The sequence below is a fragment of the Schistocerca americana genome, chromosome 2 (genome assembly GCF_021461395.2).
Source record: "Schistocerca americana isolate TAMUIC-IGC-003095 chromosome 2, iqSchAmer2.1, whole genome shotgun sequence".
NCBI classification, from domain to species: domain Eukaryota; kingdom Metazoa; phylum Arthropoda; class Insecta; order Orthoptera; family Acrididae; genus Schistocerca; species Schistocerca americana.
In genome coordinates, this window is record NC_060120.1 from 532,092,050 (window position 1) to 532,107,910 (window position 15,861).

Below are 15,861 nucleotides of genomic sequence, written 5' to 3' on the forward strand. Positions count from 1 at the left end.
ATTAGATTAGGAAATGAGACACTTAAAGTAGTAAATTAGTGTTTCTATTTGGGAACCAAAATAATTGATGATGTTCGAAGTGGAGAGGATATAATATGTAGACTGGCAATGGCAAGGAAAGCATTTCTGAAGAGAAATTTGTTAACATGTTAAATGCCAGGAAGTCGTTTCTGGAAGTGGAGTGAAACATGGACGATAAATAGTTTAGACAAGAATAGAATAGAAGCTTTCGAAATGTGGTGCTACAGAAGAATGCTGAAGATTAGATGGGTAGCCCACATAACTAATGAGGAGGTATTGAATAGAATTGGAGAGGAGAGAAATTTGTGCCACAACTTGACTAGAAGAAGGGATCGGTTGGTAGGGCATATTCTGAGGCATCAAGGGATCACCAATTTAGTATTGGATGGCAGTGCAGAGGGTAAAAATCGAAGAGGGAATCCAAAAGATGAATACTCTAAGCAGATTCAGAAGGATGTAGGTTGCAGTAGGGGCTGGGAAATGAAGAAGCTTGCACAGGGTAGAGTAGCATGGAGAGCTCCATCAAACCAGTCTCTGGGCTGAAGACCACAACAAAAACAACAACGTCTCTCTTCATCTACTCTGTCTGATGACGCTGAAGGAGTAGTCCATGCCATATTCATGTAACAGAGTGTACTGCAGATAGCAATATTTACAAATTAATTTGCGATGTGAACGTAAAATGACTCTTTACACATCATTACAATTTATCATGCAAAATGCCCCATGGAACAATAAAACAACTAATTAACTAACAGACAAAAGTAATCAAATAGAATCACACCCAAATTTTATCTGACTAGCAGAGTATAGCTGCTGCAGTGAAGCTATAAACAGACATATAAACCCAATGCATCATTAGCATAAGAGTTTTTTGAGCCCCAGGATGAACTATAAATCTGTGAGCTGTTAGTGTTTGGTGGAGCTTCCCATATCCTGAAGTAGCAAATTCAGCAGGAGGGTTGGGTTGCGTTGTGGAACAAACACCTAATTTTTTCTTGGGCTATATTCCTAATTTATTTCACTGTATCAATGCAGTGGTGTGGGTGCAAGAGAGTCTCCTGTAGTGGCTATGAACTTACTATCAATACATTCTGAACTGCAATGCCATAGAAGTCTCTCACACTTTTCAGAATAAAAGTTCTCAATGTGCAGCAACTTAGATGTGGCCATGCATTTAATAAAGATAACAACCTGTTCACGTTGCCCAAACTGACATCTATATTGTTGTCTCTATGAAGGCTGTAATCATCAGCTTGATCGCTAGTATATGTATCGTATATGACAGCCAGCAGGGCAAGAAAACTGCCAGATCTGAATCATATGCATGCTTTATGTTTAGTTTTATATATATACGGACTGAAGTGACGAATGACAGTTTGTACCAAGGTTGGGATTCGTACCAGGGTCTCCTGCTCACTAGGCAGGTACTCTAACCACTACGCCATCCTGGCACAGTGGCTTTGCACTGCTGCATTGACTACCCTGACTACCCTAACACGGCTCCCTCCTCAGTACAAACTCTCGTTCATGCCTCAGTCCACTTTTTATTCCCCCGAATCTCGAACAGCATTATAAAGGCTCTCCAGCTGTATTGGAATAGCACTTCAGTATCTAATGAAATGGGGAGATCCTGCCTGTAACACAGACAAATGCGCTTTTAATCAAATGAAACTATATGGTTCCTCAGACTCTTTCAAATCTCAAACATCTAAGTGATTTTTACGTATTTATCCTTCACATAAGACTGGTTGTACCATCTCAGGATAAATCCAGGGCTAGCTAACGTAAGACTGGGCTAATCACGGGTTAATTTGGAGTGCCCATTGTACGTCGCCATTTATTTCCTCGTTTAGGTATTCCCAGAACAGCGTTCATGTCCAATTAAGTCCAGTCTTGTAAACTGACATACGGCTCATAGTGTGGTGTGCTGACCACATGCCCCTCCATATCAGCATCCAATGATGCCTGTGGGCTGAGGATAACGTTGCGAGTGGTTGCTACCATTGGGCCTTCATGGACTGTTTGGGCGGAGTTTAGTTTTTTCCAGTTAAGTTAGCAATAACTGAACAGCACTCTGGGTACTTACGCGTATGTCATTTCATATTTACTTAGTTGCCTTCTGCAGAAATAGCGCGTCAAACGTGAAGGATAAGCGTTCCAGACTGCAAAACTTTTCATTTGAGGATATTTTAAGGCTGGTAGATACTGTAAATGAGTTGAAAAGTGTAGTAGAATACACGAAATCTGCTGCAGCCTCATTCAATAACAATTATTAGTGGAAAATATTTAACTAAATTTGTAGGATACTTGTATGTATAACAATCTATCTTGTAATTAGTTAAATGATCAGGTATTTTTATTTGACCAGTAAGACATCTTTCTAGATTTGTGAATAAAGTATGGGAAAAAATATGCAACAGTTTCCATTCACAAATATCTTCACATAGATCGACAGAGCGGCTACAACAGATGTATGACTTTTTTAACACATAAGTATAATGCCCTGAAAAGGTAGCAGACACTGCAGATTGGTGGCGCCCTGTATGTGAAATACTTGTGCCAAATTCAATACATCGAAGTACACGATTTGATAAAGTTGTCAACAGCAGCATTCCACAGTCAGTTCGATTTAGATGCAAACACGACAGTACTCCAAGAAATGTGTCTGTATGGAAAATGGTGAATTGTAAGTAGGCACTAAATTCAGAAACAATTGTGAAATGAGGTCTGCTTTGTGAAGCAGCTGGTCTTTTTAGTTTCTCTGACAGACTGTGATGACACAAATATTATAGAGACTGATTTGGATGAAAATTCTGAAAGGTATTACAGCTGGCTTGACTTTGTGTTTATGTCTTAGAATGATTAATTCATTACAATGGCAATGGTATTCTACAGAAACTACCCTTGCTGAATTATTGAACACTACTTGTTCAAGAACTTTTGCAGTTCATGGGGATATACACTGAAGCGCCAAATAAAGTGGTGTAGGCATGTGTATTCAAATACAGATATGTAAACAGGCAGAATACGGCACTGTGCTCGGCAACACCTAAATAAGACAACACGTGTCTGATGCAGTTGTTAGATTGGCTACTGCTGCTACAATGACTGGTATTCAAGATTTAAGTGAGTTTGAATGTGGTGTTATAGTCGGTCCACAAGCGAGTTGGCATCTCCAAGGTAGAGATGAAGTGGGCATTTTCCTGTACGACCATTTCACAAGTGTACCTTGAGCATCAGGGATCCAGTAAAACATCAAATCTCCTACATCACTGCGGCCGGAAAAAGATCCTGCAAGAACGGGACCAACGACAACCGAAGAGAATCGTTCAATGTGACAGAAGTGCAACCCTTCTGTAAATTGCTGCAAATTTCAGTGCTGGGTAATCAATAACTGCCAGTGTGCGAACCATTCAACAAAACGTAATTGATATGGGCTTTCGGAGCCGTATGCCCACTAGTGTACCCTTGATGACTGTATGACATAAAGCTTTACGCCTCACCTAAGGCCCCTCAACACCGACATTGGACTGTCAATGACTGGAAACATGTTACCTGATTGGACGACTCTCGTTTCGAATTGTATCAAGTTGATGGACGTGTATGGCTATGGAGACAATCTCATGAATCCATGGACTCTGCATGTCAGTGGGGGACTGTTCAAGCAGGTGGGGACGCGCGGAGTGGCTGCACGGTTTGAGGTGCCGTTTCACAGACTGCGTGGCCCCTCCCGGCGGATGTTCGAGTCTCCCTCGGGCATGGGTGTGTGTATTGTTCTTAGCATAACTTAGTTTAAGTAGTGTGTAAATTAGGGACCGATGACCTCAGCAGTTTTGTCCCTTAGGAATTCACACACATTCGAACATTCAAGCTGGTGGAGGCTCTGTAATGGTGTGAGGCATGTGCAGTTGGAGCGATATCGGACTCGTCATATGTCTAGCTATGGCTCTGACAGATGACACGTATGTAAGCATCCTGTCTGATCATCTGCGCCATTGAAGTCCATTGTGGATTGCGACCTACTTGGCCAATCCCAGCAGTACAGTAAGACGCCTCACACGTCTAGAATTGCTAAGGAGAGGCTCCAGGAATACTCTCCTGAGTTTAAACACTTCCGCTGGCCACCAAACTCCCCAGACATGAACATTATTGAACATTTCTGGGATGCCTTGCAATGTGCTATTCAGAAGAGATCTCCAGCCCCTCGTACTCTTGCGGATTTATGGACAGCATTCATGGTGTCAGTTCCCTCCATCATTACTTCAGACATCATTCAAGTCCATGCCATGTCGTTTGCAGCACTTCTGCGTGCTCGCAGGGGACCTTCACGATATTAGGCATGATATTTGTCTCTTGAGTGTATAAATCCAGTTTCTGCGATGTGATGATTGTTAATTATATTGAGGGTATAGATGAAGATTAAGATGCCAACTTTTTCAACAAGCAACCGTTGTCTTTTTTATAATCCTGGAGTAAAAAAATGTACCTATAGAAAATGTCAACCTGGAAGAAATGTTTGAGGAACAGTATCTCATACATAATTTTGGCTTGTAGAATCATCATTAGCAGCTATATGGGATCTGAATGGAATGGGAAGTAACTGGAGGTGTGACAACTTTACTGTCTTCTTCCTTCTTTTCTACAGTCATCTCAGCTTAGAACTGTCAGTTTTGTTTTCAGAATAATATCTCCTGTTCTCAAACGTGAAAGCATTAGCAGTGTTCCAGATGGTGCTGCTTCAAAAGTAGCTTGACAAGAACCAGAGTAGGGAGGGAGAACTGTATTTGTTTAAAAGCCATATACATTTGTTTATTTTAATTTCATTTAACTGTATCAGAAAACTGAAATAATTTAACAAACTCTCTCTTGTGCATGGTGCCCAGTGCCGTACACATCCTTTTAAAAATCCTACTGCCTGTCCGCTGCCAATACCAGTGCAGTCTCAATGGACAGAAAGAAATCACCAAAGGAAAAAATTTTTGAGTGTCTGTTGTACCTGGTCAAGAGAGTCATTTTTGAAAGAAAGAAAATCATGACATGAGACAATTCAAGAAAAATTTAAAAACATAACTTGCCAGTCACACCTTCCATTTGATGATTATGTAGATTCAATAACTAAAGATTCTTGTTAGCTGAATGAGAAGTATCTATGTTCTTATAACACAAACATAACAATTACTTTATGATAAATACAGATGTGGTTATGTGGATGACACTAATAACTGAGAAATACAACAGCTATCTGCTATAGCTCTTTTTTTTTTAAAAAAAAGATTGACTTTCTTGTTAATTTTACAATGTTAAACCTAGATTGGGTAAGCACAAATAAGTTACATGTTTATGGGAATAATGTTAGGTGGCGGACAATTTTGTTGCTCTGAAGGATTTTTTAAAAGATGGAAAGTTGTTTTCCTAATGGAAATAAGACTGAACAATATTTTCTGCTACAGATGTGGCTGAGTGAACTCGGGACATTAGTGTACTATTAAACTTTCTAACATTAAAAATTAATTAATATAATTTCAGTAACAAAACCATTTTACATGTAGTGTGTGATTTTCCTTATAGTGATATGATGTATAGGCCTATTTTGTATTCGTAATTGCTGATATTCGTTTTAAGACCGTAGACCAAGTCAAAATGCTCTGCTTAACATTTTCAGTTTTTGTAGACTTTACTCGATGAATTTCGACTGATATATCGATTTCAGTTGTTCCGGAGTACTATCGATAGCTCGGCGTATTCGATCGGAGCCACAATTATATTTAAGATCGATTTTTTTCAATAACGTAAACTCAGTTGCATGCTGTGCATCACTCCGCGTAGAAGGAGAGGAACGGACCGGAGAATTCAGTTGCCTCATTGCTGTACACAAACGAGCTGTGATTGGCAAAATGTTCTCAAACGGAAGTAAGAATGACAACCAATGCGTGAAAGCAACGCCGCTTGCGACACAACCTCCAAAAGAGAAAGAGGCGGGAAGCGACAAAAGTTTAATGAGTGATCGGCGTGAAGTGGGCGTAACTTTGAGAAACACTAAGCCAAAACCAAAAAAAGTTAGGAGTGCTATTCCAAAGCACAGGTAATTGCAATTATATATTCCTTCCCTGTTTATACCATTAAGTGAAGAGGGCATTGCTGCACAAGGCAAGGTGTAGTTCACTGTGAATATTTTTCCGGCGGCCAGCGCGAATCCCAATCCTGAAGATGTTTTTTCAGATCTTTTACGGTTATTCACATTCAGTTGTAGACCATCCCTCATTCCTACTGGGGTAGTTTTCTAGTAACAAGTAACGATACACATGGAGTTGTCTAATCGGCTTTAGCCAACTTCTTGTAACCAGAAAAATCTCGTCGCGGGCAAAAAGGAAATTGTCTTATGGCAGGTTCCATTGATAACTGCACATTAAACTAATAACTTCGTAAGCTTAATGTGATTGCTTCACGGTAAAACAAGGAGGTATAGGAGAAAGGAGTGGGCTTTTCGATTGTGTGCATACGCCATGAGTGTACGTTTACCTGGATAAGTTTTATTTACTGTGCTTAATATTATACAGCTGTTATGTATATGATACTTGTATTAAAATTTCTTGTGTTTATATGGGAAAATATCTGTTGTTTACAGACAGGAGTTGTTAAAGTGGAATGGTTGGGGTTACAAGGACTCTCAATTTGTAGTTAAAGATGGGATAATCCATTTCACGGGAAACCGGTGAGTTTACATTTCATTTTTTTTTTTTTTTATACCTGAATGCGTTGCTTGCATTTCCAAAACCAAATGACTCATTAAAAAATAGACTTATTGTTGTTCTAGAATCTTACGAGAATGTTAAACTTTTGCTACTGATGTTTCATACCAAACTGACGGATTTATATTCTGGGTACTCATTTGTTAGCGATATTGCCGGTCATCAGAGAAGAGCTAGTATTACTTGCATTCTGGATTGTGAGATCATAATTTTTTACATAGCATTCTGCTGTCAACATCCTCTAAAATCAGTAAATTAGCTGTCAGTTAGTATTGGGAAACCTAGTGTAATTAATCCGTCCCCGATTCAGATATTATAAAACTACTGTAGCACGAAAATTTTGAAATTTTTCTGTGAATATCAATTAAAAATTCATGTCTGTTGGTTCTTCAGTCTCTCATTTGGCGTTTATTGTTAATTTTTAGCAGTTTGAATATCTCTAATGCCAGTTTTGTTTTGAAGTACTGTTATGTTCCTCCTATTCGCCCTCATCTATCATCTGAATTTAAAATTTTGTGTGTGGTAATAGAAAATGTATAAAATGTTTAGACTTTTGAATTCTCACTACAGGGTGGTCTTGATCACTGTGGTTCTTAATATTTTGATATCTTTATTTAATAGTAAGCAGAGTACAATTAGTTTCAATACATGCCAAAAATAAAGTGTCTTGTGTAAGTATGGCATCAAACAGCAAAAGAAAAGCTGAAGTCACTACATAATTTGTAAGCACACAAACATTTGGAAAAAGTTACGTAATTTATGAATATTTACTCTGCAGTGTGGTGTGCACTGATTGCATTATGGAAACAATCCTCTGGCTGTAACTAGGCCATTTCTCTGCAATATGATCTTTTTCCAGTAGTGCTACTCCTGAAGGGTATATGGGTAGGAGAGAGGTATAATCTGCAAGGAAACTTCACATTAGAATGATCACTGGGGCAGTGTTTATACTGAAGAGGAGGGTGCCTTAATTAATTAGGAGATGAATACTGAGGATGTAAGATGAAGCAAAAGTGTGGCTGTATCTGACTGGTGAGGGGCAATGAAGTGAGTGGCTACTGTATGGACAATTAGAATAAAACTGAAAGATGTAATGTGATGAGAGCAGTTTCCTAATTTAGATTTTGTTTTAGTAGAGGAAGAAAAATGGAGTAGTTTGAATAAGTGCTGGAAGTAATAGGTGGAGAGGAAAATCTGTCTGTCCCAAATTTATACACGTACAAAAGATACATAGAAGTAACATGTAACATCAGAGATTCAAGCTTCAGGCCACTAATATCAAGTAGTGGGAACCAAGCGAGATGTGAAATAAAGAAACCATACATTAAAAGATAAGTAAGTTCCGATATATGTTACAGAACTGGCAGCACAAATTGTAGGTGCTGTAAGAGAAACTCAGATTCCTGTGGTTGTGCTACTGATTTTTTTTTTTTTTAAATACAGTGGACTGACAGTTCAGCCACTGTGTATCCATATGTTGTTACTGGTGGTTTTTTGTGGACACACAAATGTTAAATACTGGACTTAAACTGCTGCTGGGACACCATATAAATGGTTGCTACCTCCCTTCTGATAACATAATTTACATTGATAGAATAGTGATTGAAACCAGATGATTGAATTAGCCTACTTACATCTTTATTGATCAACAGATGGGATAGTGTGCAAAGAATACCAAAGTGTCAGACAAATGTTTTATGATTGGATGGGTACTCAGAAGTAAATTTATGATGTGACAAGAATTTTGCAACCTTTATCTCACATAATGAGCAGAATAAGAAAGTGTAGTTCATGTTGTAAAAATTTCTTAATCCAGAATGCAGAGTGTTAGGACTGCTTGGTACTACTGAACTTGAGTAGAGCTGAGGCTGTTGAAGTGATCTATATAAACTTGTTTTGCTTGAATTTCATAGATTTTCCATTGTTTGGTAGAAAAGTAATGAATTCCAGTGTTTGGTAGAAAAGTAATGCATTCATAAGACTCGTAAGGTAGTTAATGAGAGGATCTAGAACAGTAAATTCTATTTGGTGCAAACAGTTAGACTGAAGAGGAGAGAGAATTGCAATATGGAATGAATACCAGTTAAAACAGAGTTCCTTTACTCAGAACTAGTTCACTACAGTTATTTGCACCAGCCATGCACCATGAACAAACATCTGCAATGTTTGGAAGAATAGTGAGAACCCTGTGGCAAGGTGAAGTGTGTTTAAGTAATGCAGATAGTAATGAAGGGCAATTATTTGGTTTTTAGTCTCCATCTGAAACAAAATTTTAACTTGCTATGTCTAAGAAACACAGTGCTAGCAATTTGACAGAGTTCTGTGAGTATCATTTTTGTTATTTGGTGTTCAACAGATGCTTTTCTTCCTGTTTTAAATTGTGAAGTTGCCACTTACCTTACTGCTCTCTCAGGTGGTTTTTTTAATCATTGGCGTAAGTTGTCCAGTTTGCAAAGAGTAGCATTATGGGGCATTACTTTCTTTCATTACACAGTGATCAGTGAGGATTACTGAAGAATGGGATACAATATGTAGGCTTTAACCGGTGATGTCATAAGTTACCACAGTGATGTCTTGCACAGGTTTAACAGCAGAAGAATGCTGAGAAACAAGGGATGCAGGCCAGAGAAAATGGATGGTAGACACATCTCACATACATCCACACTACCAACATAATGTTAAGTATATCACTTCTTTGAGTCCTAGTATCCCATTCTCCAGTTGACTTATATAGCTCAACTGAAGAAATGGCGGAAAGGAAAGGAAAAAAAGGGGAAAGAAGTAACGCTAGCATGGAGTACCTCACCTGACATAAGAGTTGTATCCCAAACTTCAGCTGGTCTGTGTGGGTTAACTGCATTACGGGATACAAACGTAACATATATTGACTTTTTTTACCTTTGCTAGCACTACATCCTATTCTTTGGTTGACCTATGTATGTCAACTGACGTGCAGGGTACAAATTTTACAGGTGTTGCTTTTTTCACATCCACTACAACTAGCGTCTTATTCTTCAACTCATGCTGGTGCTAGCGAAGGCGAAAAGTCAACTGAAGAATAGGATACTAAAGTTAGGGAAGATGTAAAAGATGACATACATTACACTGACATGCATGCAATTTTTTTTTCGTCTTTGATACTAATAGTATCAATTGAAGATTATCATAGTAGTACTAGAGAGTGTGGAAAAAAAAAAGAGAGAGAGAGAGAAACCTATGACAACAAAATTTGTATCCTGTAATTCAGTTGATCTATGTAGGTCAGCTGAAGAATAAAACACTAGTGTTGCATAGGTGTAAAACTCGACACATGTACCCATACCTAAGGTGAGGTATATAGGTCAACTGAAGAATAAGTGGTAGTGAAGGCAAAAAAAAAATCTATCCTGTACTTCACATTTTTTGTCTTTTTCTAGGACTAGTGTCCCGTTCTTCAGTTGACATATATGTCTGCGTTTTCGTTTTCGATAGTACTGGTATAGACTGAAAAATATCATAGTAACACTAGTGCTGGCAAAGGCGAAAAAAAGTGACAGCTGTAAAATTTGTGTTCCTTACTGCAGTTGGTGAACCCTATTTCAAGTCTTCCATATTCATAGGAGTAGATAAATCCACATCTTTGGTCAAAGTCGACAGGTTGTATCCCATTCTTCAGTTGACCCAGTCAATGCATGCCAATTATACTGCACAGAATTTACCCGGTAAGTTGTGCAATATGGCCTCACTTGTTTTGCGAGTCAGAACATTACCTACATTTTTTCAGGATACGTTTCAGTCATCAGTTGCAAATAAATTTTATTATCTGCACCAGTTTTGACAAATTAATTTTTAATCTTCAGAAACTTACAACATTAGGGATGTTATGAAAATAGATTGCAGAAACTTGCTTGGTTTAGCAGATAATGTGTTTTATCTGCAACTGGTCACTGAAATTTATCCCGAAAAAATAATACTACAGTTGCTGAAAATTACAGCCATGAATAAAATGTAATCTATTGTAATAAAGCATGTGTTCATTGCAATTGAATTAATTTCAAAGGCATTAAATAAATCCAGTTGTCGGGCATGTAATCAATGAAAAAGCAGTGATGTGAAATTGTATCAGTGGAGCAACACAAAGAAAAACTGATCTCCAGTTTAATAAATGTTTTCTGACTAATAAAAATTGTGCCAAACCTGGACTTGAAAATATCTCTTTTCTGCTTTTTATGAGTTGTATCACCTTAACCAAGAGACTGTCTGGATGACAGTGAATGCTTAAGTTGCACTTTGAGGCATGCTCAGATTTTATAATAATTGATGCAGCTGTATAAAACATTCTCGGACTTCTTGCCACGTCAGTTCAGATGCTCATAATGAAGATGATGGTGAAAATCATCAAAAGCTCGAGGTTTTATGCTAAATTGATGTGGCAAGAAGTCCGAGAATGTTTTATGCGACAGTGCCATTGCAAAAGACTTCATTCTCAGTTACGGCAGCTGCTTGCAAAAAACTGGGAATTTGTGTTCATGTCCCAGTGTGGAATAAATGTTCATTAGTCATGGCAAGTCATCTGATGATCCTTTGTAACTGCATACATTAAGGAGTAAAAATGTTCCCCTGCCATTCAGCGACGTGGAGACTGGGTGTGGAGAATGGTGAGAGGGCAGGAGAACAGGTTCACTGTGTCCTTTGTTGGTGTGGTGTGCACACTGTGGTTTCGATCAGTATCATCAATTCCTAGGAATCGGGGGCTACCGAGTTAGATAAGGAAGGATGCACTGGATTAAGCAGAGTATCTTTCCTCTGGGATGTTTTGAAATTAATCATTTCAGTCCTGAAGCATTTCATTGACTGAGAATTTCCTTACTTTCAGCTGAGTTTCCACTTGTGTTAGCAAGGTGGACCAGGCTATGTGAGAACACTCAAGATTTTGAAGCCTACTGCAGCTAAATTATTTTCAGCAGACATGGTTGGGTGTAGACATATAGAAAGGGACTTTGAAACTTGAGGTAGATATCATACCATTTAATATTTCTGTGATTATCTTTTTGAGGGACAAGCATTATATGTTTCAGTATGTTCTATACTCTGAAGACACCCACCTCAATTCTGTTGTTGCATGACTGTTATTTCTGAAATGTGGTAGGTACAATTTTCAAACACCCACTCTGTCATTTAGCAATTTGGTTGGAACACCAGAGCACCAAATGCTTGCAGCCAAGCTATTCACATACTAAGTCATTTCCTCATCTCTAAGTGAGATCTTACTCACTTGATTGTTTTGTTACAGAATTGTATGAGTACCAGATGAGAACAGGCTCCCTTGGTGTAACATATTCCAGTCTTTCTCCACCACTAGTTACCTTATCGAGCAACATGCTCCTGATTGACCAGTGAAGGAGGTCGACCTGAATGGGGAACATCCTAGAGGTTGATGTTACATCTCTGAAACCCTTTGAAACATTTTAGAATGGTATAGTGACGTGCCCAATCTTCTCCAAGCTTCTGAGACGTATCCCCAAAGCACTGATCCACTGCTAGTCACCATGTGTTTTTGATCTTGATACCATGTGATCAGGAGGTACATCAAAAGTTATGTAAGGAGCACGATCTCCCAGCCACAGTGCTTATGGTTGAAAGTCTACACATAAATGGAATCAGATGGCGATTTGCAAAATTTCCCTTTACTTTTGTACTGAATAATATCACAACATGCATTCTGATTAAACATGCTGGACAAACGACAAGCGTACAGTGTTCACGGTGATGGGAAAATGTTAATGATATGGATTGGGGCAATTTCTTACAGTAACGACGTATTTAGAGTCTTCAAGAAGATGGAAGAGAAATCTTTGTTCAATCCTGCATCTACATCTACACGATTACTCTACACGATTGCTCTCTCTACCGTTCCACTCTCGAACGGCACGCGGGAGAAACGAGTACTTCAATTTTTCTGTGCGAGCCCTGATTTCTCTTATTTTATCGTGATGATTATTTCTCCCTATGTAGGTGGGTACCAACAGAATGTTTTCGCAATTGGAGGAGAAAACTGGTGATTCATATTTTATGAGAAGATCCCGTCGCAACGAAAAACGCCTTTGTTTTAATGATTGACATTCCAATTCATGTATTATGTCTGTGGCACTATCTCCCCTATTTCGCGATAATACAAAACGAGCTGCCCTTCTTTGCACTTTTTTGATGTCATCCGTCATGCCCATCTGATGCGGATCCCAAACCGCACAGCAATATTCAGAATAGGGACAAGCATGGTGTGAGCAGTCTCTTCAGTAGACCTGTTGCACCTTCTAAGTGTTCTGCCAGTTGGCAGTTGTTCTTGATTGGAATTCAGGAATATTTACTTTGTCTTCTTTGGTGAAGGAGTTTCGGAAAATTGTCTTTGGTGAGTCTACCCACAGCATTATCTATGTGATCGTTCCAATTTAGGGTGTTTGTAATTGTAATCCATAAGTATATAGTTGAATTTACAGCCTTCAGATTTGTGTGACTTATCGCGTAATCGAAATTTACTGGATTTCTTTTAGTAATCATGTGAATAACATCACACTTTTCTTTATTCAGGATCAACTGCCACTTTTCGCACCATACAGATATCTCACCTAAATCAATTTGCAATACGTTTTGGTCATCTGATGACTTTACAAGACGGTGAATGACAGCATCATTTGCAAACAATCTAAGACGGCTACTCAGATTGTCTCCTATGTCGTTAATATAGATCCGGAACAACAGAGAGCCTATAACACTTCCTTGGGGAACGACGGATATTACTTCTGTTTTACTCGATGACTTTCCGTCTGTTACTACGAACTGTGGCCTTTCTGACAGGAAATCACAAATCCAGTCGCACAACTGAGGCGATACTCCGTAGGCACGCAATTTGGTTAGAAGACACTCATGAGGAACGGTGTCGAAAGCCTTCAGGAAATCTAAAAATATGGAATCAATTTGACATCCCCTGTCGATAGCACTCATTACTTCATTAGTATAAAGAGCTAGTTGTATTTCACAAGAACGATATTTTCCGAAACCGTGCTGACTATGTGTCAATCGTTTTCTTCGATGTACTTCATAATGTTTGAATACAGTATATGTTACAAAACCCTACTGCATACACCGAGCAAGGTGGCGCAGTGGTTAGACACTGGACTCGCATTTGGGAGGACGACGGTTCAATCCCGCGTCCGGCCATCCTGATTTAGGTTTTCCGTGATTTCCCTAAATCACTCCAGGCAAATGCCGGGATGGTTCCTCTGAAAGGGCACGGCCGACTTCCTTCCCCATCCTTCTCTAATCCAATGAGACCGATGACCTCGCTGTCTGGTGTCCTTCCCCAAACAACCCAACCCCCCTACTGCAAATCGACGTTAGTGATATAGGCCTGTAATTCAGCGGATTACTCCTACTTCCCTTTTTTGGGTATTGGTGTGACGAGCAATTTTCCAGTCTTTAGGCACGGATCTTTCTGTGAGCGAGTAGTTGTATATAATTGCTAAATATGGAGCTATTTTATGAGCATACTCTGAGAGGAACCTGACTGACATAAAATCTGGATCGGAGGTCTTGCCTGTATTAAAGCTGCTTCGTTACTCCGACGATATCTGTTTCTATGTTTCTCATCTTGGCAGTTGTTCTTGACTGGAATTCAGGAATATTTACTTTGTCTTCTTTGGTGAAGGAGTTTCGGAAGATTGTGTTTAATAACACTGCTTTAGTGGCACTGTCATCAGTGATTTCACCATTGTTATCGCGCAGTGAAGGTATTGATTGCGTCTTGCCACTGGTGTGCTTTATGTATGACCAGAATTTCTTTGGGTTTTCTGCCAGGTTTTCAGACAGAATTTCGCTGTGGAAATTATTAAAAGCATCTCGCATTGAAGTACCCGCCATATTTCGAACTTCTGTAAGACTTTGCCAATCTTGGGGATTTTGCTTTCTTTTAAATTTGGCTTGCTGTTTTCGTTGCTTCTGCAACAACAATCTGACCCGTTTTGTGTACCATTGGGGATCAGTACCGTCACTTATTAATTTATGTGGTAGATATCTCTCAGTTGCTGTCGATACTGTCTCTTAAAAAGGCATTGAGAGCATTTTTAAATAGATATACTATATATATTCTTTTTGATGGTTGTCGGTGTTACGGTATTCAACCTAGCAGCAACTGCCTTGTGGTCGCTAATCCCTGTATTTGTCACAATACTCACTATTTGTCAAGGATTATTTGTTGCTAAAAGGTCAAGTATGCTTTCTTAACCATTTACGCTTCGGGTGGGCTCATGAACTAATTGTTCAAAATAATTTTCTGAGAAAGCATTCAGTACAATTTCAGATGACGTTTTATGCCTGCCGCCAGCTTTAAACGTATAATTTTTCCAGCATATCAAGGGTAGATTAAAGTCTCCACGGACTATAATTGTATGAGCGGGGCACTTATTTGAAATGAGACTCAAGTTCTCTTTGAACTGTTCAGCAACTATATCTTCTGAGTCGGGGGTCAGTAAAACGATCCAATTTATAGTTTAGTCCGATTGTCAGGTATAACCTCTACCCATACTATTTCACAGGAACTATCTACTTCAGTTTCGCTACAAGGCAAACTACCTTTGACAGCAGTAAATACTCCACCACCAACTGTATTTAATCTATCCTTTCTGAACACTATTAGATCGTTTGAAAAAATGTCGGCTGAACTTATTTCCGGCTCTAGCCAGCTCTGTGTACCTAAAACTATTTGAGCTTCAGTGCTTTCTATTAGGGCTTGGAGCTCTGGTTCTTTCCCAACACAGCTACGACAATTTACAACTACAATACCAATCGTTTCTACAACTACTTTACTGTGTTTTACTTGCCCACTTTTAGACAGACGTTGCTTCTGTGGTTCCCTGAGACCTTCTAACCTAAAAAACCGCTCAGTCCCTTCCACACAGCCCCCGCTACCCGTGTAGCCGCCTCCTGTGTGTAATGGACTCCTGACCTATTAAGCGGAAACCGGAAACCCACCACCGGATGGCGCAAGGCAAGGAATCTGCAGCCTACACAGTCACATAACCGCGTGAGCCTCTGATTCAGACCCTCCACTCAG

At 39.2% G+C, this 15,861-nt stretch overlaps 1 protein-coding gene across 1 annotated transcript in view; it reads left to right on the forward strand.

Annotated features, from left to right (window-relative positions):
* The first annotated feature begins 5,819 nt into the window (after positions 1-5,819).
* The window catches only part of LOC124594903 (alkyldihydroxyacetonephosphate synthase), a 246,184-nt gene continuing 236,142 nt past the window's right edge, over positions 5,820-15,861 (forward strand). The window contains exons 1-2 of the mRNA XM_047133378.1: positions 5,820-6,106; positions 6,650-6,736. Of these exons, the coding sequence (XP_046989334.1) occupies positions 5,919-6,106; positions 6,650-6,736 (275 nt within the window). The 5' untranslated portion in view covers positions 5,820-5,918. The remainder of the gene's footprint in view (positions 6,107-6,649; positions 6,737-15,861) is intronic.